The following is a 26843-nucleotide window of genomic DNA, read 5'->3' as shown; positions in this document are numbered from 1 at the left end:
GCTGACCTTCCATGTATTGAGTGTTGTCATTCCCTTCACCTTAAGCAGTTCTTATCTACTGATTAATCAATAAAAAAACCCTCTCCCACCCTCCCTCCCTCCCCCCCCTCATAACCACAAAAGTATGTGTTCTTCTCAGGTTTACTATTTTTCAAGGTCTTATAATAGTGGTCTTATACAATATTTGTCCTTTTGCCTCTGACTAATTTCACTCAGCATAATGCCTTCCAGGTTCCTCCATGTTATGAAATGTTTCAGAGATTCGTCATTGTTCTTTATCAATGCGTAGTATTCCATTGTGTGAATATACCACAATTTATTTACCCATTCATCCGTTGATAGACACCTTGGTTGCTTCCAGCTTTTTGCTATTGTAAACAGAGCTGCAATAAACATGGGTGTGCATATATCTGTTTGTGTGAAGGCTCTTGTATCTCTAGGGTATATTCCTAGGAGTGGGATTTCTGGGTTGTATGGTAGTTCTATTTCTAACTGTTTAAGATAACGCCAGATAGATTTCCAAAGTGGTTGTACCATTTTACATTCCCACCAGTAGTGTATGAGAGTTCCAATCTCTCCGCAGCCTCTCCAACATTTATTATTTTGTGTTTTTTGGATTAATGCCAGCCTTGCTGGTGTGAGATGGAATCTCATCGTAGTTTTAATTTGCATTTCTCTAATGGCTAATGATCGAGAGCATTTTCTCATGTATCTGTTGGCTGCCTGAATATCTTCTTTAGTGAAATGTGTGTTCATATCCTTTGCCCACTTCTTGATTGGGTTGTTTGTCTTTTTGTGGTTGAGTTTTGACAGAATCATGTAGATTTTAGAGATCAGGCGCTGGTCGGAGATGTCATAGCTGAAAATTCTTTCCCAGTCTGTAGGTGGTCTTTTTACTCTTTTGGAGAAGTCTCTAGATGAGCATAGGTGTTTGATTTTTAGGAGCTCCCAGTTATCTGGTTTCTCTTCATCATTTTTGGTAATGTTTTGTATTCTGTTTATACCTTGTATTAGGGCTCCTAGGGTTGTCCCAATTTTTTCTTCCATGATCTTTATCGTTTTAGTCTTTATGTTTAGGTCTTTGATCCACTTGGAGTTAGTTTTTGTGCATGGTGTGAGGTATGGGTCCTGTTTCTTTTTTTTTGCAAATGGATATCCAGTTATGCCAGCACCATTTGTTAAAAAGGCTATCTTTTCCCCAGTTAATTGACACTGGTCCTTTGTCAAATATCAGCTGCTCATACGTGGATGGATCTATGTCTGGGTTCTCAATTCTGTTCCATTGGTCTATGTGTCTGTTGTTGTACCAATACCAGGCTGTTTTGACTACTGTGGCTGTATAATAGCTTCTGAAGTCAGGTAAGGTGAGGCCTCCCACTTTCTTCTTCTTTTTCAGTAGTGCTTTGCTTATCCGGGGCTTCTTTCCCTTCCATATGAAATTGGTGATTTGTTTCTCTATCCCCTTAAAATATGACATTGGAATTTGGATCGGAAGTGCGTTAAATGTATAGATGGCTTTTGGTAGAATAGACATTTTTACTATGTTAAGTCTTCCTATCCATGAGCAGGGTATGTTTTTCCACTTAAGTATGTCCTTTTGAATTTCTTATAGTAGAGCTTTGTAGTTTTCTTTGTATAGGTCTTTTACATCCTTGGTAAGATTTATTCCTAAGTATCTTATCTTCTTGGGGGCTACTGTGAATGGTATTGATTTGGTTATTTCCTCTTCGGTGTTCTTTTTGTTGATGTAGAGGAATCCAAGTGATTTTTGTATGTTTATTTTATAACCTGAGACTCTGCCAAACTCTTCTATTAGTTTCAGTAGTTTTCTGGAGGATTCCTTAGGGTTTTCTGTGTATATAATCATGTCATCTGCAAATAGTGATAACTTTACTTCTTCCTTGCCAATCCGGATACCTTTTATTTCTTTGTCTAGCCTAATTGCCCTGGCTAAGACTTCCAACATGATGTTGAATAAGAGCGGTGATAAAGGGCATCCTTGTCTGGTTCCCGTTCTCAAGGGAAATGCTTTCAGGTCCTCTCCATTTAGAGTGGTATTGGCTGTTGGCTTTGCATAGATGCCCTTTATTATGTTGAGGAATTTTCCTTCAATTCCTATTTTGGTAAGAGTTTTTATCATGAATGGGTGTTGGACTTTGTCAAATGCCTTTTCTGCATCAATTGATAAGATGTGTTTTTTGTCTTTTGTTTTATTTATGTGATGGATTACATTAATGGTTTTTCTGATATTAAACCAGCCTTGCATACCTGGTATAAATCCCACTTGATCAGGGTGAATTATTTTTTTGATGTGTTGTTGGATTCTATTGGCTAGAATTTTCTTGAGGATTTTTGCATCTATGTTCATGAGGGATATAGGTCTGTAATTTTCTTTTTTTGTAATGTCTTTACCTGGTTTTGGTATCAGGGAGATGGTGGCTTCATAGAATGAGTTGGGTAGTATTCCGTCATTTTCTATGCTTTGGAATACCTTTAGTAGTAGTGGTGTTAACTCTTCTCTGAAAGTTTGGTAGAACTCTGCAGTGAAGCCGTCAGGACCAGGGCTTTTTTTTGTTGGGAGTTTTTTGATTACCGTTTCAATCTCTTTTTTTTTTATGGGTCTATTTAGTTGTTCTACTTCTGAATGTGTTAGTTTAGGTAGGTAGTGTTTTTCCAGGAATTCATCCATTTCTTCTAGGTTTTCAAATTTGTTAGAGTACAATTTTTCATAATAATCTGAAATGATTCTTTTAATTTCATTTGGTTCTGTTGTGATGTGGTCCTTCTCATTTCTTATTCGGGTTATTTGTTTCCTTTCCTGTATTTCTTTAGTCAGTCTAGCCAATGGTTTATCAATTTTGTTAATTTTTTCAAAGAACCAGCTTTTGGCTTTGTTAATTGTTTCAATTGTTTTTCTGTTGTCTAATTCATTTAGTTCAGCTCTAATTTTTATTATTTGTTTTCTTCTGGTGCCTGATGGATTCTTTTGTTGCTCAGTTTCTATTTGTTCAAGTTGTAGGGACAGTTCTCTGATTTTGGCTCTTTCTTCTTTTTGTATGTGTGCATTTATCGATATAAATTGGCCTCTGAGCACTGCTTTTGCTGTGTCCCAGAGGTTTTGATAGGAAGTATTTTCATTCTCGTTGCTTTCTATGAATTTCCTTATTCCCTCCTTGATGTCTTCTATAACCCAGTCTTTTTTCAGGAGGGTGTTGTTCATTTTCCAAGTATTTGATTTCTTTTCCCTAGTTTTTCTGTTATTGATCTCTAGTTTTATTGCCTTGTGGTCTGAGAAGATGCTTTGTAATATTTCGATGTTTTGGACTCTGCAAAGGTTTGTTTTATGACCTAATATGTGGTCTATTCTAGAGAATGTTCCATGTGCGCTAGAAAAAAAAGTATATTTTGCAGCAGTTGGGTGGAGAGTTCTGTATAAGTCTATGAGGTCAAGTTGGTTGATTGTTGTAATTAGATCTTCCGTGTCTCTGTTGAGCTTCTTACTGGATGTCCTGTCCTTCTCCGAAAGTGGTGTGTTGAAGTCTCCTACTATAATTGTGGAGGTATCTATCTCGCTTTTCAATTCTGTTAAAATTTGATTTATGTATCTTGCAGCCCTGTCATTGGGTGCATAAATATTTAATATGGTTATGTCTTCCTGATCAATTGTCCCTTTTATCATTATATAGTGTCCTTCTTTATCCTTTGTGGTAGATTTAAGTCTAAAGTCTATTTTGTCAGAAATTAATATTGCTACTCCTCTTCTCTTTTGCTTATTGTTTGCTTGATATACTTTTTTCCATCCTTTGAGTTTTAGTTTGTTTGTGTCTCTAAGTCTAAGGTGTGTCTCTTGTAGGCAGCATATAGATGGATCGTGTTTCTTTATCCAGTCTGTGACTCTCTGTCTCTTTATTGGTGCATTTAGTCCGTTTACATTCAGGGTAATTATAGATAAATAAGTTTTTAGTGCTGTCATTTTGATGCCTTTTTATGTGTGTTGTTGACAATTTCATTTTTCCACATACTTTTTTGTGCTGAGGCGTTTTTCTTAGTAAATTGTGAGATCCTCATTTTCATAGTGCTTGACTTTATGTTAGTTGAGTCGTTACGTTTTTCTTGGTTTTTATCTTGAGTTATAGAGTTGTTATACCTTTTTGTGGTTACCTTATTATTTACCCCTCTTTTTCTAAGTAAAAACCTAACTTGTATTGTTCTATATCGCCTTGTATCACTCTCCATATGGCAGTTCAATGCCTCCTGTATTTAGTCCCTCTTTTTGATTATTGTGATCTTTTACCTATTGACTTCCATGATTCCCTGTTATGTGTATTTTTTTTTTAATTAATCTTAATTTGTTTGTTTTTGTGATTTCCCTATTTGAGTTGATATCAGGACGTTCTGTTTTGTGACCTTGTGTTGTGCTGATATCTGATATTATTGGTTCTCTGACCAAACAATATCCTTTAGTATTTCTTGTAGCTTTGGTTTGGTTTTTGCAAATTCTCTAAACTTGTGTTTGTCTGTAAATATCTTAATTTCGCCTTCATATTTCAGAGAGAGTTTTGCTGGATATATGATCCTTGGCTGGCAGTTTTTCTCCTTCAGTGTTCTGTATATGTCATCCCATTCCCTTCTTGCCTGCATGGTTTCTGCTGAGTAGTCAGAACATATTCTTATTGATTCTCCCTTGAAGGAAACCTTTCTTTTCTCCCTGGCTGCTTTTAAAATTTTCTGTTTATCTTTGGTTTTGGTGAGTTTGATGATAATATGTCTTGGTGTTTTTCTTTTTGTATCAATCTTAAATGGGGTTCGATGAGCATCTTGGATAGATATCCTTTCGTCTTTCATGATGTCAGGGAAGTTTTCTGTCAGGAGTTCTTCAACTATTTTCTCTGTGTTTTCTGTCCCCCCTCCCTGTTCTGGGACTCCAATCACCCGCAGGTTATCCTTCTTGATAGAGTCCCACATGATTCTTAGGGTTTCTTCATTTTTTTTAATTCTTTTATCTGATTTTTTTTCAGCTATGTTGGTGTTGATTCCCTGGTCCTCCAGATGTCCCAGTCTGCATTCTAATTGCTCGAGTCTGCTCCTCTGACTTCCTAGTGCGTTGTCTAATTCTGTTATTTTATTGTTAATTTTTTGGATTTCTACATGTTGTCTCTCTATGGATTCTTGCAACTTAATTTTTCCAGTATGTTCTTGAATAATCTTTTTGAGTTCTTCAACAGTTTTATCAGTGTGTTCCTTGGCTTTTTCTGCAGTTATCCTAATTCCATTTGTGATATCATTAAGCATTCTGTAAATTAGTTTTTTATATTCTGTATCTGATAATTCCAAGATTGTATCTTCATTTGGGAAAGATTTTGATTCTTTTGTTTGGGGGGTTGGAGAAGCTGTCATGGTCTGCTTCTTTAAGTGGTTTGATATGGATTGTTGTCTCCGAGCCATCACTGGGAAACTAGTTTTACCAGAAAATCCGCTAAAAAAAACTGCAGTCAGATCCCTATCAGAGTTCTCCCTCTGGCTCAGGCTATTCAGATGTTAATGAAGCCGCCTGGGGAGGGTGGGGGAGGGAACAGAGAGATAGGAGAGTAGCACCTCAGAATATAGCCAGAGTTGCTTGTCTTGCTTGGAATGACTATTATATCTGAGATTCCCGCAGGCGCGTCGCCTATGTGTGCTGGCTGTGTGGAGATTGCCCCCGGGGGGTCTGGCCCGCTGGAGTCACGGTCAGATCCTCCGCTTCCAGCCCCACGCCCAGCGTCAAGGCTCCCCTACTGGGCCGGTGCACTCTCGACTCCAAAATCAGTCGCTGCCTCCCGGGGACTTCTCGTCCCTCCAGCCGCGTGGCTGTGCCGCACCCGAGAGCCAGTTGGGCCTCCTCCCGGGGTTAGTTCACATGGGTGGAGCAGCTCCCCGTGCTTGTGCCGTGACCGAGTGTCCCGGCTGGGACGCTGTTCTCCCCGCTCCAATTCCAGTCGCTGCCTCCCGGGGACTTCTCCTACCGGCTGTGTCCCACGCCGCCCGCGCGACCCAGCTGGTCCCCTTCCCGGGGTTAGTTCAGGGGGTGGAGCAACTCTCCGTGTTTATGCCGTACCTGCATCCAGTCCAAATCCCTGCGGGATGGTTCCCCGACTCGGACGCTGCTCTTTCTGCTCCAAGACCAGTCACTGCCTCCCGGGGACTTCTCCTACCGGCTGCGTCCCACGCCGCCCGCGAACCGGCTGGTCTCCCTCCTGGGGTTAGTTCAGGGGGGTGGAGCAGCTCTCTGTGCTTGTGCCGTACCTGACTGGTACGCTGGCTCCAGGCTCTGGAAACAATCGCTGCTTCCCCGTATTAGTTCATTCTCCGTCTCTAAATCTGTGTTTGTTGTTCAGGGTTCGTAGATTGTTATGTATGTGATCGATTCACTTGTTTTTCCATGTCTTTGTTGTAAGAGGGATCCGAGGTAGCGTCTGCCTAGTCCGCCATCTTGGCTCCGCCCCTCTTTTAACATAGTTTTAATACAAAAGTAATATCCTGCATTTTCATTTAGCATTAAAACATTTTTTTCATTCTTCATGAACATCAGTGTCTTCCTAGTATTCTATTAAAGAAGTGTATCACATTTCATTAGCCATTCAGATGTTTTTGAAAATATATAGTTTCCAAAATTCTATTCTTTTAAACGATGCTTAAGAGACATCTTCTTTGTACAGAACGTATTTCCTTCCTATCTGTATTCCTTCCCTCCCCCTGCCCCACCACCTTTGGATAGAGTCCTAGGAATTTTTGGAATAACTCAATACATCCCATTAAAGTGCTTTTCAAAAATAATAAATAGCATTCTACCCTTATATAATCAGAGTTTGAGAGTATCAATGTTACTGTATCTTCCTGAATATAGATATTGTCATTAAAAATAAGTACATAAATAAACTTTGCTAAGTTGATTTAAAAAAAGTTGATAGGTGGAAAAAAATAGCATCTCATTTTATTTTGTATTTTTGGTTACTGGGGAAGCTAAACATTTCCCTATATGTTTATTAACCAGTTGCATTTTTTCTTTTTAAAAACTTTTAGAAAATTTGCAAGAATAAGTCAAGAGAACTCCAGTAAACTCTTTACTTGTTTAATAATTATATTCCACCACCACTGACTGCCGTGGAGTTGATTCTTACTCATAGTGACCCCACCGGGTTTCCGAGGCTGTAAATCTCTATGGAAGCAGATTGTCACATCTTTCTTCCACGGAGCCACTGATGGTTTAGGATTATTGGTTCTTTGGATGGTGGGGCACAACACAAAGACACTCAGATAGCTGACAGGCAGAATTTAGAGCTACAAATGAGAGAAGGCTGCCAAGCAGGGCCAAGATGGAACCACAGCAGGTGGCTTAAGTATGGCAAGAGAAGTAGGGTTAACTAGAATTCACAAGCTCCCTTTAGACTGACTGATGTTAATTCTTTCACAGACTCCAGAGCACAGGTGTAGGGGCTGTCCCTAGTTGTTTGATACCTGAACCCAGGGCATACTGGCCCTGGAGTGTGAGAGCCCAGTAAGGGAAGTGGTTGAGATATAAAATTAATCAACTTCTTAAGAAGAGGAACTGATTGGCTTCTAGCTGAGCCTCAAAACTTGGTCAAGACACCACTTAAAAATAACTGTATTACATGGATTTACTGATCTTTAACATTTTGTCATATTGATTTTTATCTGTTTATGTATCTATAAGGTGCCCTGGTGGCGCGGTGGTTAAAACACTTGGCTGTGAACCAAAAGGTCGGCGATTCGAACCCACCAGTCGTTCTATGTGAGAAGGATGTGGCAGTCTGCTTCCATAAAGATTTACAGCGTTGTAAACCCTATGGGGCAGTTATACTCTGTCCTATAGCATCACTATGAGTTGGAATTGACTCGACGGCGATGGGTTTGACCTGTTTATAAATTTTATTTTTCTAAATTTGAGATTAGGCTGCATACATACAACATAGCCCTTTATCTTCTTAATACTTCAGTGTGTATTTTCTAAGAGGATATTTTCTTTTTTTTTTTTTTCCTTCTAGTTTTCTGATCTTGCCTTGTACAAGCTGTGCTGGATTCCCCAGTTCTGTGTACCGTCTTACCCTTCACCAAAGGATATAAGATATTTTTACATAACTACAGTTATGCAAAAGCAGATGCAATACTTTTATCTAATGAAATTGCATTAATTCTCCTAATAAAGTCCTTTATCAAATTTATTTTCCTCTCACACAGAATCCAGACCAGGATCATACTGCATTTTATTATCATATCTCGTTAGTCTTCTATGATCTGAAACAGTTCTTCAGTCTTTGTCTTTTATTACTTAGACATTTTTAATGAACACAGGCTAGTTACTTTAGCCTCAATTTGGGTTTGTTTGATGTGGTTCAGAAAGTTTAAGAGGATATTGGAATTAATTAAATTCTTTTCTGATCCCCATACAACTTAACAATCCACCTAACATCCATCAGAATTATTTGTTAAAGCACTTAAATTATAAATGGAGCTTGAATAGAGAAGAAAAATAATTAAAATTTATTTCAAAATTAAGTTTTTTATCTTCCTTTTAGTGAGGAGATAATATAGATTACAGTATAGGAAAAGTTACTCTTATTTAAGTTTCAGACAAGGCAAGAGACTGAAAAATATGTCCAATAATGTAGCTTTTTTTCCACTGAACTCATTTTTCATTTATTTATTCAAATTGCCCCTACTCATTGTGTGCATTGTTCTGGCATTTGGGGTTAGGAGGTATAAAAAGGAAGGGGAAAACTTAATCCTTATCTTTAAATTTTAAATAGGAGATAAAACACACACAAAACAAAACAAAACAAAACTGTAAACACACAAAAATGATATGGTAACGATATGCATAAAAGCTAACCTCTAATGATATTCTTAAATGATAAAATACAGCATAATTTAGGGATGGAAGGATACTTGGAACAGATGACTTTAAGGAATTTTTAATGAAGGGAGGGAGCTTTCAAATCATTTCACTACGTTATAGAGAATATGACATTTGCTTAAATTTGAAATAAAAAAAGTCAAGCTATCCGTAACATTTCCCTATCCCCAACCTTTTCTTACATTTTAAACAAAATATTTATTCCATGTTTTTTCCTGCTGAACTAGAACAGAAAGAAAGATGATAAAACTGAGTAAGAAGGAAAAGGGATGAGATTTTCCCCAATTTTTTCTCCCCCAAATTTGAGGAAAACCCTAGATTTGACACTTACACTGTTAGGTACGTTTACTGGGATGACGTAATTCCTACAGAACCTAAGAGTCCATTTGCAGTAGCTGCAGAAACTACATCAAACTTCCGGTGTTCTTGGTGCTATGATGCATGGTGCTTTGCGTGCTGTAGAACCTGATAATTGGCTTACGGCCTGATGACCTCAAATTCTGATATCAAATATCTAACAGCAAATCTGAAATTCTAGTTGTATTGCAAAATAGCTTCTAATAATCCATGTGTGTATTATTTATACAAAGTGACATCTAGTCCTCTGGGCATATCATCTGTATTATTTTCATCATTCCTGACAATATTTCTCTTTATAAACATGCCTAATTGAGCATTAAAAAAAAAAAACAAAAAAACAACTATGCCTTTCGGCATTGAATCTGTTTCACAAACCCAACAGTTTAAGTGTTCCGGATACTTAGGTGGTCGTACATATTTACTTATAGATCCATTCTAAAATAATCCAGGACATTTGTTCATGTGAGACAAGTTCAGTCTTTTGTTTGCCTCACTTAATATATCTGGCCACTTTAGAATAATACAGAAATAAAAGCTCACCTGAATCCGAACTCAGAAATGTGATAAGATATTTGATTCCTTTATGATCTCTCACTGCTCTTTGATTGTCTTCATTTCTTATACATAATACCCGTATACAGTTCATTACATTTACTAGCACACATTCTATGTTTAACTGCAAGAGATTTATCAGAGCTGGAATTCCATTCTAAAAATTAAGAAACAAAAAATATAATTACCATTGAATTTATTTAAGATACATACAATCTCTATATATTATAAACTCAAGTCTATAATTTTTCTTGCTGTAGAGATCTGCTTAGTCAGGAGAGAACAATTGTTCATAAACAAATGTGTCTATACTGATACTGCACACTAAATGACAACACCTCTTTGAGCAAATTTCAGGGCAAGTGTTCTATAAATATATTTGAAAATAGCCTCTTTTATACAAAAAGGCTGCAAGTTCACTGTAATGTTTAACAAGGATCTAAAAAATGAAGCAACTCAGTAAGATCAATTGAATAGAGTGCTCTATTTGGATGTATTTGCCATGGTGGTTATTGGATTTGTAGTTGATAATCGCATTTGTGCAACACAAAATAATACTTTTATTTATTTTTTTAATTGATGCAGGTTTACAGAACAAACTAGCTTCTCATTAAACAATTAGTGCACATATTGTTTTGTGACATTGGTTACCAATGCAAGGACATGTCAACAGTCTCCCTTCTCCACATTGGGTTCCCAATCTCCAGCTTTCTTGTCCCCTCCTGCCTTCTAGTCCTTGCCCCTGGGCTGTGTGCCCCTTTATTCTCTTTTTGTTTTATGGGCCTGTCTAATCTTTGGTGAAGGGTGAACATCAGGAGTGACTTCATTACTGAGCTAAACGGGTGTCCAGGGCCATACTCTCAAGGTTTCTCCAGTCCCTGTCAGGCCATTAAGTCTGGGCTTTTTTTGTGAGTTAGAATTTTGTTCTACGTTTTTCTCCAGCTCTGTCGGGGACCCTCTATTATGATCCCTGTCAGAGCAGTCAGTGGTGGTAGCTGGGCACGATCTAGTTGTGCTGGACTCAGTCTGGTGGAGGCTGTGGTAGTTGTGGCCCATTAGTCCTTTGGACTAATTTTTCCCTTCTATCTTTTGTTTTCTTCATTCTCCCTTGCTTCCAACGCAGTGAGACCAGTGGAGTATCTTAGATGGCCACTCACAGGCTTTTAAGACCCCTGACACTACTCACCAAAGTAGAATGTAGAACATATTCTTTATAAACTATGTTTTGCCACTTGAGCTAGATGTTCCCGAAGACCATGATCCCCATAGCCCTCAGCACAGTAATTCTGTCCCTCAAGGAGTTTGGAAGTGTCTATGGAGCTTACATGGCCTTGCCTTGGACAAGTTGTGCTGGCTCCCCAGTATTGTGTACTGTCTTACCCCTCACCAAAGTTACCACTTACCTCTTGTCTATTTAGTGTTTGTTTTTCTATCCCCACCCCTTCCCTCCCTTGTAACCATCAAAGATTGTTTCTTTTTGTGTGTAAGCCTTTCCATGAGTTTTTACAGTAGTGGTCTCATACAATATTTATCCTTTTGTGATTGACATTTCACTCATCGTAATGCTCTCCAGATTCATCCATGTTGTGAGATTAATCATTTTCTTTATCATTGTTCTTTATCGTTGGATAGTACTCCATTGTGTGTATGTATTATAGTTTATCTGTCCATCTGTTGATGAACACCTAAGTTGTTTCCACCTTTGTGCTACTGTGAACAATGCTGCAGTGAATATGGGTGTGCATATGTCTATTCGTGTGATGAGTCTTACTGATTGCTAGATCGTATGATATTTCCATTTCTAGCTTTCTAAGGAAGTGCCATATCGTTTTCCAGGATGGTTGTACCATTTCGCATTCCCACCAGCAGTACATAAAAATTCCAATCTCCCTGCAGCCTCTCCAACATTTGTTATTTCCTGTTTTATTTATTCGTGCCAGTAATGCTGGGGTGAGATGGTATCTCACTGTGATTTTGATTTGCATTTCTGAAATGCCCAGTGATCACAAGCATTTTCTCATGTGTTTGTTAGCCACTTGAATGTCTTCTTTAGTGAGGTGTCTGTTCATTTCCTTTGCCCATTTTTTAATTGGATTTTTTGTCTTTTTGTTGTAGAGATGTTGAATTTTCCTGTAGATTTTAGAGATTAGACTTTGTTGGATTTGTCATAGCCAAAGATTTTTTCCTAGTCTGCAGGTTCTCTATTGGTGAAGTCTTTTGATGAGCAAGTGTTTAATTTTTAGAAAATCCCAGTTATCTAGCTTATCTTCTGGAGTTTGTGTGTTGTTAATTGTGGTTTGTATCTTGTTAATGCTGTGTATTAGGGCCTCTAGTGTTGATCCTATTTTTTCTTCTATGATCTTTATAGTTTTTGGTTTTATATTTAGGTCTTTGATCCATTTTGAATTAATTTTTGTGTACAGTGTGAGGTATGGGTTTTTTTTTTTTTTTTGCAGATGGACATCCAGTTTTGCCAGCACCATTTGTTAAAAAGACTGTCTTTTCCCCATTTAATGGACTCTGGGCCCTTGTCAGAGATCAGGTGACTGTAGGTGGATAGATTTACCTGAGGGTTCTCAATTCTGTTCCGTTGGTCAATGTATCTGTCGTTGTACCAGTACGAGGCTATTTTGACTACTGTTGCTGTATAATAGGTTCTGAGGACAGGTAGTACGAGTGCTCCTGCTGTATACTTCTTCAGTGATGCTTTACTTATATCCAGGGCCTCTTCCCTTTCCATATGAAGTTAATGATAAGTTTTTCCATCTCTTTAAAGAATGCTGTTGGTATTTGGGTAGGGATTGCATTGTATTTGTAGATTGCTTTGGGAAGAATGGACATTTTCACGATGCTGAGTCTACCTGTCCATGAGCATGGTATATTTTCCCATTTATGTAGATCTCTTTTAGTTTCTTGCAGTGGTGTTTTGTAGTTTTCTTTGTTTAGGTCTTTTACATCACTGGTAAGATTTATTCCTAAGTACTTTTTTTTAGGGGCTGTGTCTGAATCGACTCAACGACAGTGGGTTTGGTTTTGGTTTATTATAAATGGTATTGTTTTCCTGATTTCGTTTTCATCATTCTGTTTATTGGTGTATAGGAATCCAACTGATTTTTGTATGTTTCTCTTGTATCCTGCAAATCTGCTGAAGCTTTCTATTAGTTCCAGTAGTTTTCTCATGGAGTCTTTTGGGTTTTCTATGTATAGTATCATATCATCTGCAAATAGGGAGAGTTTAACTTCTTCATTACCAATTTGGATGCCCTTTATTTCTGTTTCTTGCCTTATTGCTCTAGCTAGGACTTCCAGCACAATGTTAAACAGGAGTGGTGATAAAGGGCATCCTTGTCTTGTTCCTGTTTTCAAGGGGAATGTTTTCACCCTCTCTTCATTAAGAATGATGTTGGCTGTTGGGTTTGTATAGGTGTCCTTTATTATGTTGACGAATTTCCCTTAAATGCCTATTTTATTAAGAGTTTTTATCAGGAATGGGTGTTGGACTTTGTCCAATGCCTTTTCTGCATTGATTGAGATGATCATGTGATTCTTTTCTTTCTTTTTATTTATGTGGTGGATTACATTGATTGATTTTCTAATGTTGAACCAATCCTTGGATACCTGGTATGAATCCCACTTGGTCATGGTGTATTATTTTTTTGATATGATGCTGAATTCTATTGGCTAGAATTTTGAGAACTTTTGTATCTATATTCATGAGAGCTATTGGTTAGTAATTTTCTTTTTTTATGTTGTCTTTGCCTGGTTTTGGTATCAGGGTTATGCTGGCTTCATAGAGTGAATTTGGAAGTATCCCTTCCTTTTCTGTGTTCTGAAATAGTTTGAGTAGTACTGGTGTAAGCTCTTCTCTGAGAGTCTGGTGGAATTCTGCAGTGAAGCCATCTGGGTCAGAGCTTTTTTGTTGTTGTTGGGAGTTTTTTTTTTTTTTTTTAACCTTTTCAATCTCTTCTCTTATATGGGTCTGTTCAGATTTTCAACATCATTTTGTGTTAGTTGTGGTAGATAGTGTCTTTCTAGAAATTTGTCCATTTCCTCTAGGTTTTAAAATTTGTTGGAGTATAGTTTTTCGTAATACTCTGTTATGATCCTTTTTCTTTCAGTTGGGTCTGTTGTGATGTCTCCCATTTGATTTCTTATTTGGGTTATTTGCATCTTCTGTTTTTCTTTTGTCAATTTGGCCAATAGTTTGTCAATTTTGTTCATTCTTTCAGAAAACCAATGACTCGACGGCACTGGGTTTTTGGGTTTTCAGAAAACCAACTTTTGGTTTTGTTGATCTTTCTATTGTTCTTCTATTCTCTATTTCATTTATATATCTGCTCTGATCTTTATTATTTCCTGTCTTCTGGTGGCTGTGCGCTTCTTTTGCTGTTCTATTTGCTCGAGTTGTATAGGGAATGTTTTGATTTTGTCCCTTTCTTCTTTTTTGATGTTTGCATCTATTGCTATAAATTGACCTCTGAGAAATACCTTTGCTGTGTCCCAAAGGTTTTGGTATGATGTGTTTTCATTCTCGTTTGATTCTAGGAATTTTTTTATTCCATTTTTCATTTCTTCTATTATCCAGTGGTGTTACTCAGTTTCCATGTAATTTTTTTTTTTCCTTACTCTTCCTGTTGTTAATTTCTACTTTGATGGCATTGTGATCAGAGAAGATACTTTGTATTATCTCAGTGTTTTGGATTTTGTTGAGGGTTGCTGTGTGGCCTAAGATGCATTCTATTCTGGAGAACACTCTACATGCGTTGGAAAAGAATGTGTACTTTTCAGTTGTTGAGTATAACAAAAAAAACCAAACCAAACCCAGTGCCGTCGAGTCAATTCCGACTCATAGTGACCCTATAGGATGGAGTAGAACTGCCCCACAGAGTTTCCAAGGAGCGCCTGTCAGATTTGAACTGCTGACCCTTTGGTTAGCAGCCATAGCACTTAACCACTATGCCACCAGGGTTTCCTGTTGGGTATAGTGTTCTATATATGTCTATAAGGTCAAGTTGGCTGATTGTGGCCTTATATCTTCTGTATCTTTTTCAAGTTTCTTTCTAGATGTTCTGTCCTTTACCAAGAGTGGTGTGTTGGAGTCTCTGTCATGGATTGAATTGTGTCCCCCCCCCCCCATGAAATACATGTATCAAATTGGTTAGGCCATGATTCCCAGTATTGTGTGGTTTTTCTCCATTTTGTGATTGTAATTTTATGTTGAGAGGATTAAGGTGGGATTGTAACGCCACCCGTACCCTGATCCAAGGTAAGGAGAGTTTCCCTGGGGTGTGGCCCGCACAACCTTTTATCTCTCAAGAGATAAAAGGAAAGGGAAGCAAGCGGAAAGTTGGGGACCTCATACCACCAAGAAAGCAGCACCAGAAACAGAGCACGTCCCTTTGACATGGGGTCCCTGCGCCTGAGAAGCTCTTCAACAATGGGAAGTTTGAGGACAAGGACCTTCTTCCAGAGCCAACTGAGAGAGAAAGCCTTCCCCTGGAGCTGACGCCTTGAATTTGGACGTTTAGCCTACTTTACTGTGAGGAAATAAATTTCTCTTTGTTAATTCCATCCACTTGTGGTATTTTCTGTTATAGCAGCACTAGATAACTAAGATGGTCTCCTACTATTATTGTGGAACTCTCAATTTCTCTTTTCAGTGCTTTTAGAGTTTGTTTTGTGGATTTTGGAACCCTGTCATTGACTGTGTAGATATTTATTATGGTTAAGTCTTCACGATGGAGTGTCCCTTTAATCATTATGTAATATCCTTCTTTGTCTTTTATGGTGGATTTTGTTTTAACATCTATTTCATCTGATATTAGTATTGCCACTCCTGTTCTTTTTTGGTAGTTGTTTGCTTGATATATTTTTTTCCATTCTTTGATTTTTAAGAAATTTATGTCATTATTTCTAGGATGTGTCTTTTGTAGATAGCATATTGATGGATCCTGTTTTTTTAATCTAGTCTGTCGCTCTCTGTCTCTTCATGGGTGCACTTAGGCCATTTACATTCAGTGTAACTATTGATAGGTGTGAGTTCATTGCTGTCATTTTATACTGCTTTTTTTTGGCGGTGCTGACATTTTCTTTGTTCCTTTTACTCTCCTGTGCTGAATTTCTTTTGTTTGTGGATTTTGTTTTTCATTTCTTTTGTTTTTGTGTTTACCGAGACTTTGTTTTTCTTCTTTATTTTGATGAGTAGGTTTGTTGACTTTCCTTGTGTTTACCTTGAAATTTACACTTATATTCCTAAGTTTGAACCAGTTTTTTATTACTTAGTATGGTGTTACCTTCCTCTTCATTTGAAAGGTCTATACCTACACCTTTTATTCCCTTTTTTTATCATTCTGACATTGAAATTTCTCTGGTTCCCTGTTGTAATTCTTTTAGTTTTGATTAATTCTTGAGAGTTCATTACCTAGGTTGGTATTTGGGTAATGTGGTCTTGCATCCTAGAGTCAGGCTGTCGTCTGATGTTGTTTGTTCATGATCCAAAGGACTCCCTTTAATAATTCTTGTAGGTTTGGTTTGGTTTTTACATATTCCTTTAATTTCTGTTTTTCTGGAAATGTCCTAATTTCACCATCATATTTGAGTGAGAGTTTTGCAGGATATATTATTCTTGGTTGGCAATTTTTTTCTTTCAAGGTTTTATATATGTTATCCCATTGCCTTCTTGCCTGCATGGTTTCTGCTGATCAATTAGAGCTTAGTCTTTTTGTTTCCCTTCTGTATATGAGTTTTTGTTTTTCTCAAGCTGCTCTCAGGATTCTTTCTTTGTCTTTGTTTTTAGCGAGTGTGATTATGATATGCCTTGGTGATTTTCTTTTGGGATCTATCCTGTATGGGGTTCACTGTGCTTCTTGGATTGTTAGCTTTTCGTCTTTCATGATAGTAGGGAAGTTTTCTGTCAACAATTCTTCAATGATCCTCTCTATGTTTCTGTTTTCCCCCTTCTTCTGGAACTCTGATCACTCAGAAATTTTTGGCTTAGATTGTATCCCACATCATTCTCAGAATTTCTTCATTTTTCCTCAAAAAAGTGGAATTCATGTATTTTTCTTCAGTTTCACTGATCTTGTCTTCCATTGTTTGAAACCTACTTCTTAGACCTTTTCTGACACTGTGCATTTCTGAAATCTGGTTTATCTTTTGGATTCCTAATTGCTATTTCTGTATGATTTCTAGTTGTGAATTTATTTTATCATTTTGTTCCTGTATTATTGTCCTGAATCCTTCCATTGTTTTTTTTTTTTTTTTGTGACTTTTCCATGATTTTGTCTATTTTTTCCTCAATTTTGTCTGCTTTTTCCTTCAACTCTTGGATAGCTCTGCATATTAAAGATTTGAATTCCCTATCAGGGAGTTGCAGTGCCTTTTCTTCTGCTGAAAGGTCATCTTATGTTTTATGTTGGACACCTACTGGAACCCTCTGTCCTGTTTTTTTTATGTTTTGATATTGTCTGCTGTCTTTGGTTCATTTAATAGTTATTTTCTTCTTCTATTGATTGTAGATTTGTTCATTTCATCATGATTTTTTTGTTTTATTTGGTTATGTCCGAGCAGATGGGCTGGGCATTCTTTGTTTTTTGCTTGTCTGTGCATACGATACTTCTCACCATCTTGTTCAATGGGCAGGGTCAGTTGCTCAGCTATGGGTCCAGCAGGGCAGGTCCAACAGAAGTGGAGCGGCCAGGTGTTCAGGAGAATGGTAAGGAAGTAAGGTAGAGGGAAACAAGAAATCAAGAAAGAAAGAGAGAAAGAAAAGAAAAGAAAAAAAAAAACTTGATGCCCTGATGGAGCCCACTGGTGTGGTTCCGCAGATTGGGGAAGTGGGTTCTCAGCCACTCAGCACTGCACAGCCTCTCTAGAAGGAGCAGAGGTTGACATGTTCCCAGGTGTTCAGGAGAAAAGAAGGGAAAAATGGTAGAGAGAGACTAGAAATCAAGAAAAGAAAAAAAATCCCCAAGGGAGGCCACTGGCTTGGTGGCTCGGTCTGGGAAAGTGACTCCCACGCTGCTAGGTACTGCACAGCCTGTCTAGATGGGGTGGAGATGGCACACAGTGCCAGGTGTTCAAGATACAGGAAAAGAAGAAAAGTAGAGAGATGAGAAACTGGAATGGAGAAAAACAAAAGGAAGAAAGAAAAATAATAATAATAATAATAAAGAAATGCCCCCAGGGATCCCATTGGTCTGGTGGAGCAGACTGGGCAAGGGGCTCCCAAGCCAAGTGGCACAGTCCATCTAGAAAGTGCAGAGATGGCACACAGTGCCAGGTGTTCGGGAGACAGGAAAAGAAGGAAAATAGAAGAGAAACCAAGAAATGAAGGAAAAAAGAGTACTAAGAGAAGAAAGAAAAAATGTTCCCCCAGGGATGCCACCAGCTTGGTCATGTGCCCTGGGGAAGTAGTTCCCCAGCTGAGTGGTGCTTCACAGCCAGTCAAAAATAAGTAGAGATGGCACACAGAGCCAGGCATTCAAGAGAAAGGAAAGGAAAAAGGTGAGAGGGAGAGAAGAAACCAAAAGAAGCCAAGAAAAAGCAACATCAGCATCAAAAAAATAACACTAAAGGAAGTGGCTGGTGTGGTGGGGTGAATCCAAGCAGCACGGAGCTGATGTTTCCCAGGCCAAGTGACTGCAGCCCGCTGGGAAGCCACAGAAACCGACCGGGAGGAGAAAGATGGGGGGTGGGAAAGCATGTATCACTGGTTACTGGGTGCTCTGTTGCCTGCTGTGAGCTCCATGAAGCTGCCTTCTCGTACTCCCTGTCTGCCATTGTCGGCGGTGAGGAGTCCAAGATGGGGAATCTGAGCTGCATTAGTTGATAGGGACCTCAGCTCTGTATCTCTCCTTGCTCTCTGTTCTCTATCAGTTTCTTTTCCCATTCAATGCTTGGTTGAGTTCTTTACCTCTTCATTCGACACTTAGGGTTCCCGGATTGGTGTTTGCTTCTGTTTTACTTAGCTTTTCAGGCCTTTGCTGTGGAGCAACAGCATGGTGCTTCTGTCTATAGTGCCACGTTGTCTCCTCCCTCCAAAATGCTACTTTTAAATGTAAATAATGGCCAACTACGCTGCCACTCACACTGTTTGCTATGCTGTGAGTAATAAACTGTTTAGCTCTGGTCCATTAAATCTTATTGTTTACTTTTGGCAGTCACGGAGTTGTGGAAAATTTACTCCTTGCCATCCTCATTGAGGTTGGTATTCTTTCCTGAGAGTTTTGCCACTGTATAACACAGGTCTTTATCTTTCTAGCTACTCTATGAGGGAATTACTGTCAGTGGAATGATGCTGTATGAAAAGAACTTACATATTTGGCAATAACATCCTTGTTTCCAAGTTGAGCAATATCATATAGAATGACAGCACAGCGAGAGTGTAGTTCAGGTTCTTCAGAAACCAGTAGGTTGATCAGAGCTGGAATGCCTTCTGCTTCTACCAAAGCATGAACTACAGGTACATGGGTTGAGATATTACTCAATAACCCAACTGCTTTGCACTGTAATTTTATTTTGGGGCATTTTAATAGGTTGATTAAGGCAGGAATGGTGCCTATAATGAAGAGATAAAGACAAAATATGACTTATTTATGATATGATTTAAGTAATGTTTATGGGCATGACAATGTAAATAATTATATAAAATGTAAAATTATTGTTATACTTTGAAACTATAAAAATGCATTTTTCTGTATTTACAGTATAGGCAACTCTCATTGCTTATACATTTGATTTTCACACAACACTCACAATCACACATTTTTTATCGGTAACACTAAGCCACCTCTGAAACACTGAATTTTGGCTTAAAGCCATTGATAAATACTTTGCAGTACCATATGGTAGACTTGTTTTGATTGTTGTATCAACTTTGTGTGGCAGTGCTTGTGAAATTTTTTGAAATTTTTATTATATTTTAACCTTATTTTATGCAAGCAAGTGGAAAACAGAAAAATAAAGTCCTGGATCTAATAGAAGACAGCATTAGCCCCAGTGGCTCAAAGATGGAAATCACTGGGCATGGTGAAAATAGAAAATCTGGCTTCACTTGGATGCTTGTTGTACTTAAATCGATTCAGTGTGAAAGGAAAGAGCACACATTAAATGGTGGGAAATATAATGTGAGTAATTAAGGCTTTATTTACTTATTTAGCTACTAAAAATGAAACCTCCATCATGCCCTGTAAGCCTGTGCTCTATTTTTTAACATAAATCTTTTGTACATGTTTTTAGGAACACATTAGGGAACAACCATAATCAAATAATTTTTTAATTAATTCATTCTTTCAAAAAATATTTAAGGTGCTCAATAACCACAAGTGGGTAATGACTACCATACTGAATAGTGCAGACAGAACATTTCCACCATTGCAGAAAGCTCTATTAGACAGTGCTGCTCTTCCAACAACCCTGTATGAACCATTTTATTAATGACAAAACTAGGCTTAGAAGATTAAGTGATTAGCCTAAATTCTAAACTCAGAGCTAGTTACATACCCAGGCCTGACTCTAAATCTCCTATTTTGAAAAAAATATTAATTGTGCAAATACCAAATAAGGGTGCTGGCCAATATGGTGCCATAGACCGAAGCACCATGCCATCCCTCCACAGCAAAGACCCGAAAAACTAAGTAAAACAGACACAAACATCATTCCTGGAACTCAGAGTGTCAAATGAAGAGATAAAGAACTCAGCCAAACACCGAATGGAATAAGAAACTGACAGAGGACTGAGAGCGAGAAGAGATACGTCCCGAGTTACCTTATCAGCTAAGGCAGCACAGATTTGCCATCACGGACTCCTGTCAGAGATTGGCTGACAGGAAGCATGGTAAAGTAGCTTCACAGACCTCCCAGCAGGAAACGGAGCACCTGGTAACCAGCGATACACGCTTTCCAACCCCCTCCCCCGTCCTCTCCCCGCTGCTCTACCTCTGAACTTCCTGGCTGGCTGCAGTGACTCGGCCAGCCAGGAAGTGCAGCCTACATGCCACTTGGATTCACCCCACCCACATCGCAGATCTGCAGACAGGGAGTACAGGAAATCGGCTTCACGAAGTTCCTAGCAAGAGACAGAGCACCCGGTAACAAGAGATATATGTGTTCCTAACCCCCACCTTTTTTCCCCTACCCCTCTGGCTTCCTCTGTTTCCTGCAAGCCACAGTCTCTTGGACAGGAGGCAGCTGCTTCTGCCCCAGGCCGCTTGGATTTGCCCCGTCCACACTGGCCAAGTCCCTGAGCTGGTGTTTCTTCTTTCCATCTCTTTTGGTTTCTTCCATGCCTCCCACCACCTCCTCCTCCTTTCTCTCGCACACCTGGCTCCGTGTGCCATCTTTGCTTCTTGAAAGGCTGTGAAGCCACGCTCGACTGGGGATCCACTTCCCTGGCCCACGACACCACACTGGTGGGATCCCTAGGTTTTTTGTTTTTGGCTAGTTTTGTTTTGCTTCTATTTTGTTTTGATTGTTTGTTTTCTTTCTCTTTTCGCACTTCGGAGACCCTTCTGGCCAGACTACACTGCAGAGCCTAGGAGACACTCTTCCAATCTCCATAGCCTTGTAAGCAGGATCCCTGGGGGCATTGCTTTTCCTTTTTTCCTTCTCTCTTTTTCCCTTTCTGTCTTTCTGTATTTCTCAGTTCTCATCTGTCTATACTTACCTTCTTTTACTGTCTCCTGAATACCCGGCACTATGTGACATCTATCCCCGCTCTAGCCAGGCTATAGTGCAACCTGGGAGACTTCCCTGGTCTTCGTGACCACATTGGGGGCCCCCCGGGGGCTTTTCTATTACTCTTTTTCTTTTCTTTTCCAAATTGTCTAGTTATTTTTTTTTTCTTTTTCCCTTTTTCTTTTTTATTCTCCTTTTTGCTTCTCTCCATTTCTCAGGATCTCATCTCTCCACTCCAATAAGCTCCCTTTGCTCTGCCTTTTGTTTGTTTGTTTTTCCTTTGTTCCTTTTTGGCTCCTGTTTCTCTCTCCTCTTTCCCATACCCATACTAGCTCCATACATCACAACCTCCCCCCTCTTTCCTGCTTACCTGCACCATGTACTGAACATCACACCTCTGAGAACCACACACATGGCCTACCAGAACCTGCTTAGCACTGATTCTTGGCCTGACCTGTCAGCCCTAGTGTGTGCCACAAACAACCCATCCCAACCACTCCCCTTCAGCTGGACCTGCCCTGTTGCACCATACCTGAGTGACTGGCCCCACCCATTGGACAAGGAGGTGAAAAGTATCACGACTACAGACGAGCAAACAACAGAGAACACAGCCTGCCTGGTCAGACATAACCAAATAAAACAAAAAAGCAGGACAAAACAAACAAATCTACAATCGAGAAATGAAGAAAATAACTACTGAATGTTCCCAAGACAGCAGACGATATCAAAACATATTAAAAAACAGGACAGGATGGTTCCAGTAGGCATCCAAAATAAAACACCAGATGACTTTCCAGTAGAAGAAAAGACATTAGAACTACCTGACAGGGAATTCAAGTCTCTAATATTCAGAGCTATCCAACAATTGAAGCAAAAAGCAGTCAAAATGAGGAAAAAATAGAGAAATTTATGGAAAAGGAAGACAAATTCATGGAAAATACAGACCAAAAAAAATGGAAGAATTCAGGAAAATAACATAGGAACAAAATGCCAAAATAAATTCACAACTAGAAATCATTAAAAAAAAAAATTAGAAATCCAAAAGATAAATATCAATATTTCAGAAATGGACAGGTCAAAGAAGGGCTGAGGAGCAGGTTTGAAATGATGGAAGACAGGATCAGTAAAATTGAAGACAAACACTTGGATACAACTCTGTTTGAGGAAAAATCAGAAAAAGAACGAAGAAAAATGAAGAAACCCTGAGAATTACATGGAATACAATCAAAAGCAAAAATCTGTGAGTGATCGGAGTTCCAGAACAGGGAGAGAAAATGGAAAGCACAGAGAGGATCACTGAAGAACTGCTGACAGAACACTTCCCTAACATCATGAATGATGAAAACCTGACCATCCTAGAAGCTCAATGAACCCCATATGGGTTAGACCCCAAAAGAAAAACACCAAGGCATATCATGATCACACTCGCTAAAGACAAAGACAAAGAACAAGTCCTGTGAGCAGGTCCAGGAAAACAACAAGTCATCTACAGAGGAGAAACAATTAAGACTAAACTCTGATTATTTGGCAGAAACCATGCAGGCAAGAAGGCAATGGTATGATATATATATAAAACCTTGAAAGAAAAACATTGCCAACCAAGAATAATATATCCTGCAAAACTGTCTTTCAAATTTGATTGTGAAATTAGGACATTTCCAGATAAACAGAAATTAAGGGAATATGTAAAAACCAAACCAAATGTACAAGAATTATTAAAGGGAGTCCTTTGGTCTGAGAACAAGCAATATCAGACCACAGCCTGAATCTAGGATGCAAGATTGTACCAGCCAGATACCAGCATAGGAAATGAACTCTCAAGGACTATCCAAAACCAAAAGAATTGCAACAGGAAACCACAGAGGTTAATCTGTAAACAACAACGTCAGAACAATAAAAAGGGAATAAATGGCGTAGGTATAGAACTTTCTAATGTAGAGGAAGGCAAGGCGATACCAAGTAATAATAGACTGGATCAAACCTAGGAAGATAAGGGTAAATTTCAAGGTAACCAAAAAGAAAGTTACAAACCTCATCAAAATAAAGAAGAAAAACATAACATCTCCGTAAAAACAAAAGAAATGAAAAGCAAATCCACAAACAAAAGGAACTCAGCACCGGAGAGTAAGAGGAACAGAGAAAACATTAGCACCACAAAAAAAAAGTGGTACATAATGGCAGCAATAAACTCACACTTATAAATAATTGTGCTGAATGTAAACGGCCTAAATGCACCCCTAAAGAGACACAGGGTGATAAAATGGATTAAAAAAAAAAACAGGATCCATCAATATGCTGTCTACAAGAGACATACTTTAGAAACAAAGAAATAAATTTATTAAAAATCAAAGGATGGAAAAAATATATCGATCAACAACTACCAAAAAAGAGCAGGAGTGGCAGTACTAATCTCAGATAAAATAGACTTTAAAACAAAATCCACCATAAAAGACAGAGAAGGGCACTATATAATGATTAAAGGGATACTCCATCATGAAGACTTAACCATAATAAACATCTATGCACCTAATGACAGGGCTCCAAAATATGTAAAACAAACTCTAACAGCACTGAAAAGAGAAAGAGACAGTTCCACAATAATAGTAAGAGACTTCAACATACCACTCTTGGTAAAGAACAGAACATCTAGAAAGAAACTCAGCAAAGATACAGAACAGCTAAAGAGCACAGTCAGCCAACTTGAACTAATAGACATATATAGAACACTCCACCCAACAGCTACAAAGTACACATTCTTTTCCAATGCACATGGAATGTTCTCTAGAATAGACCACAGCACAGGCCACAGAGCAACCCTCAACAAGATCCAAAACATTGAGATAATACAAAGTATCTTCTCTGATCACAATGCCATCAAAGTAGAAATTAACAATAGGAAGAATAGGGGAGAAAAAAATGAATTACAAGGAAACTGAGTAACACCCTGCTTAAAACCCGCTGGGTAATACAAGAAATCAGAGATGGAATAAAAAAAATCCTAGAATCAAAAGAGAATGAAAACACATCATACTAAAACCTTTGGGACACAGAAAAGGCATTCCTCAGAGGTCAGTTTATAGCAATAGATGCACACATCAAAAAAGAAGAACGGGACAAAATCAAAACACTAAGCCACCAGAAGAAAGGAAATAATAAAGATTAGAGCAGAAATAAATGAAATAGAGAATAGAAAAACAATAGAAAGAATCAGCAAAACCAAAAGTTGGTTTTTTGAAAGGATGAACAAAATAGACAAACCAGTGGCCAAACTGACAAAAGAAAAACAGGAGAGGACGCAAATAACCCAAATAAGAAATGAAATGGGAGACAGTATAACAGATCCAACTGAAATTAAAAGGATCATTATAGAGTATTATGAAAAACTATACTCCAACAATTTTGAAAACCTAGAGGAAATGAACAAATTTCTAGAAACACACTACCTACCCAAACTAACACAAAATGATGTTCAAAAGCTAAACAGACCCATAACGAGAGAAGAGATTGAAAAGGTAACTTAAAACAAAACAAAACTCCAGACAACAAAAAGCCCTGGCCCAGATGGCTTTACTGGAGAATTCTACCAAACATTCAGAGAAGAGCTTACACCAGTACTACTCAAACTATTTCAGAATGTAGACAGGGAAGCAATACTTCTGAATTCATTCTATGAAGCCTGCATAATCTTGATACTAAAACCAGGCAAGACACCACAAAAAAAGAAAATTACAGACCAATAACTCTCTTGAATATAGATGCAAAAATTCTCAACAAAATTCTAGCCAACAGAATACACCATCATATCAAAAAAAAATAGTACACCGCAACCAAGTAGGATTTATACCAGGTGTGCGGGGATGGTTCAACATTAGAAAATCAATCAATGTAATCCACCACATAAAAAAAAGAATCACAGGATCACCTCAATTGATGCAGAAGAGGCATTCAACAAAGTCCAACATCCATTCCTGATAAAAAGTCTCAATAATATAGCTATAAAAGGAAAATTTCTCAACATAATAAAGAGCATATATGCAAAACCAATGGCCAATATCATTCTTAATGGAGAGAGGCTGAAAACATTCTTCTTGAGAATGGGAACAAGACAAGGATGCCCTTTATCACCACTCCTGTTTAACATTGCCCTGGAAGTCCTAGCTAGAGCAATAAGTCAAAAAACAGAAATAAAGGGCATCCAAATTGGTAATGAAAAAGTTAAACTCTCCCTATTTGTGGATGATATGATACTATGCATAGAAAACCCAAAAGACTCCACAAGAAAACTACTGGAACTAATAGAAAGCTTCAGCAGATTTGCAGGATGCAAGAGAAACATACAAAAATCAGTTGGATTCCTATACACCAATAAAGAGTATGATGAAAAGGAAATCGGGAAAACAATATCACTTATAATAACCCCTAAAAAAATAGAATACTTTGGAATAAATCTAACCAGGGATATAAAAGACCTATACAAAGAAAACTACAAAACACTACTGCAGGAAATCAAAAGAGATGCACATAAATGGAAAAACATACCATGCTCATGGATAGGTAGACTCAACATTGTGAAAATGACAATTCTACCCAAAATGATTTACAAATACAATGCAATCCCGATCCAAATACCAACAACATTTTTTAAAGAGATGGAAAAACTTATCTTTAACTTTATATGGAAAGGGAAGGAGCCCCAGATAAGTAAAACACTACTGAAGAAGAATAAAGTAGGAGGACTCACACTACCTGACTTCAGAACCTACTGCACAGCTATGGTAGTCAAAACAGCCTGGTACTGGTACAATGACAGATACATTGACCAATGAAACAGAATTGAGAACCCAGATGTAAATCCATCCACCTATGGTCACCTGATCTTCGACAAGGGCCCAAAGTCCATCAAATGGGGAAAAGACAGTCATTTTAACCAATGGTGCTGGCAAAACTGGATGTCCATCTGCAAGAAAATGAAACAGGACCCATACCTTACACCATATACAAAAACTAACTCAGAATGTTTCAAAGGCCTAAATATAAAGCCAAAAACTGTGCAGTTCATAGAAGAAAAAATAAGATCAATGCTAGAGGCCCTAATACATGGCATTAACAAGATACAAACCAGAACCAACAACACACAACACCCAGAGGATAAGCTGGATAAATGGGATCTTCTAAAAATTAAACACTTATGCTCATCAAAAGAGTTCATCAAAAGAGTAAAAAGAGAAACTACAGACTGGGAAAAAAATTTTGCTTATTACAAATCAGACAAAGGTCTCATCTCTAAAATCTACAAGAAAATCCAACACCTCTGCAACAAAAAACAATCCAATTAAAAAATGGG

The 26843-nt window shown here is 38.2% G+C and overlaps 2 protein-coding genes across 2 annotated transcripts in view; one reads left to right on the top strand and one right to left on the bottom strand.

The window, feature by feature from the left end:
• ANKAR (ankyrin and armadillo repeat containing) overlaps positions 1-26843 on the bottom strand; it is a 105928-nt gene that overhangs the window by 37593 nt on the left and 41492 nt on the right. The window contains exons 10-11 of the mRNA XM_049887668.1: positions 19141-19382; positions 9812-9980 (exon numbers count right to left, since the gene is read on the bottom strand). Coding sequence (XP_049743625.1) covers positions 9812-9980; positions 19141-19382 — 411 coding nt within the window. The remainder of the gene's footprint in view (positions 1-9811; positions 9981-19140; positions 19383-26843) is intronic.
• LOC126077915 (translation initiation factor IF-2-like) overlaps positions 5421-26843 on the top strand; it is a 420687-nt gene continuing 399264 nt past the window's right edge. The window contains exon 1 of the mRNA XM_049887665.1: positions 5421-6445. Coding sequence (XP_049743622.1) covers positions 5632-6243 — 612 coding nt within the window. The 5' untranslated portion in view covers positions 5421-5631 and the 3' untranslated portion in view covers positions 6244-6445. The remainder of the gene's footprint in view (positions 6446-26843) is intronic.

This window comes from Elephas maximus, chromosome 6 (genome assembly GCF_024166365.1).
Source record: "Elephas maximus indicus isolate mEleMax1 chromosome 6, mEleMax1 primary haplotype, whole genome shotgun sequence".
NCBI classification, from domain to species: Eukaryota; Metazoa; Chordata; class Mammalia; order Proboscidea; family Elephantidae; genus Elephas; species Elephas maximus.
This window is presented reverse-complemented; position numbering and strand designations above follow the sequence as displayed.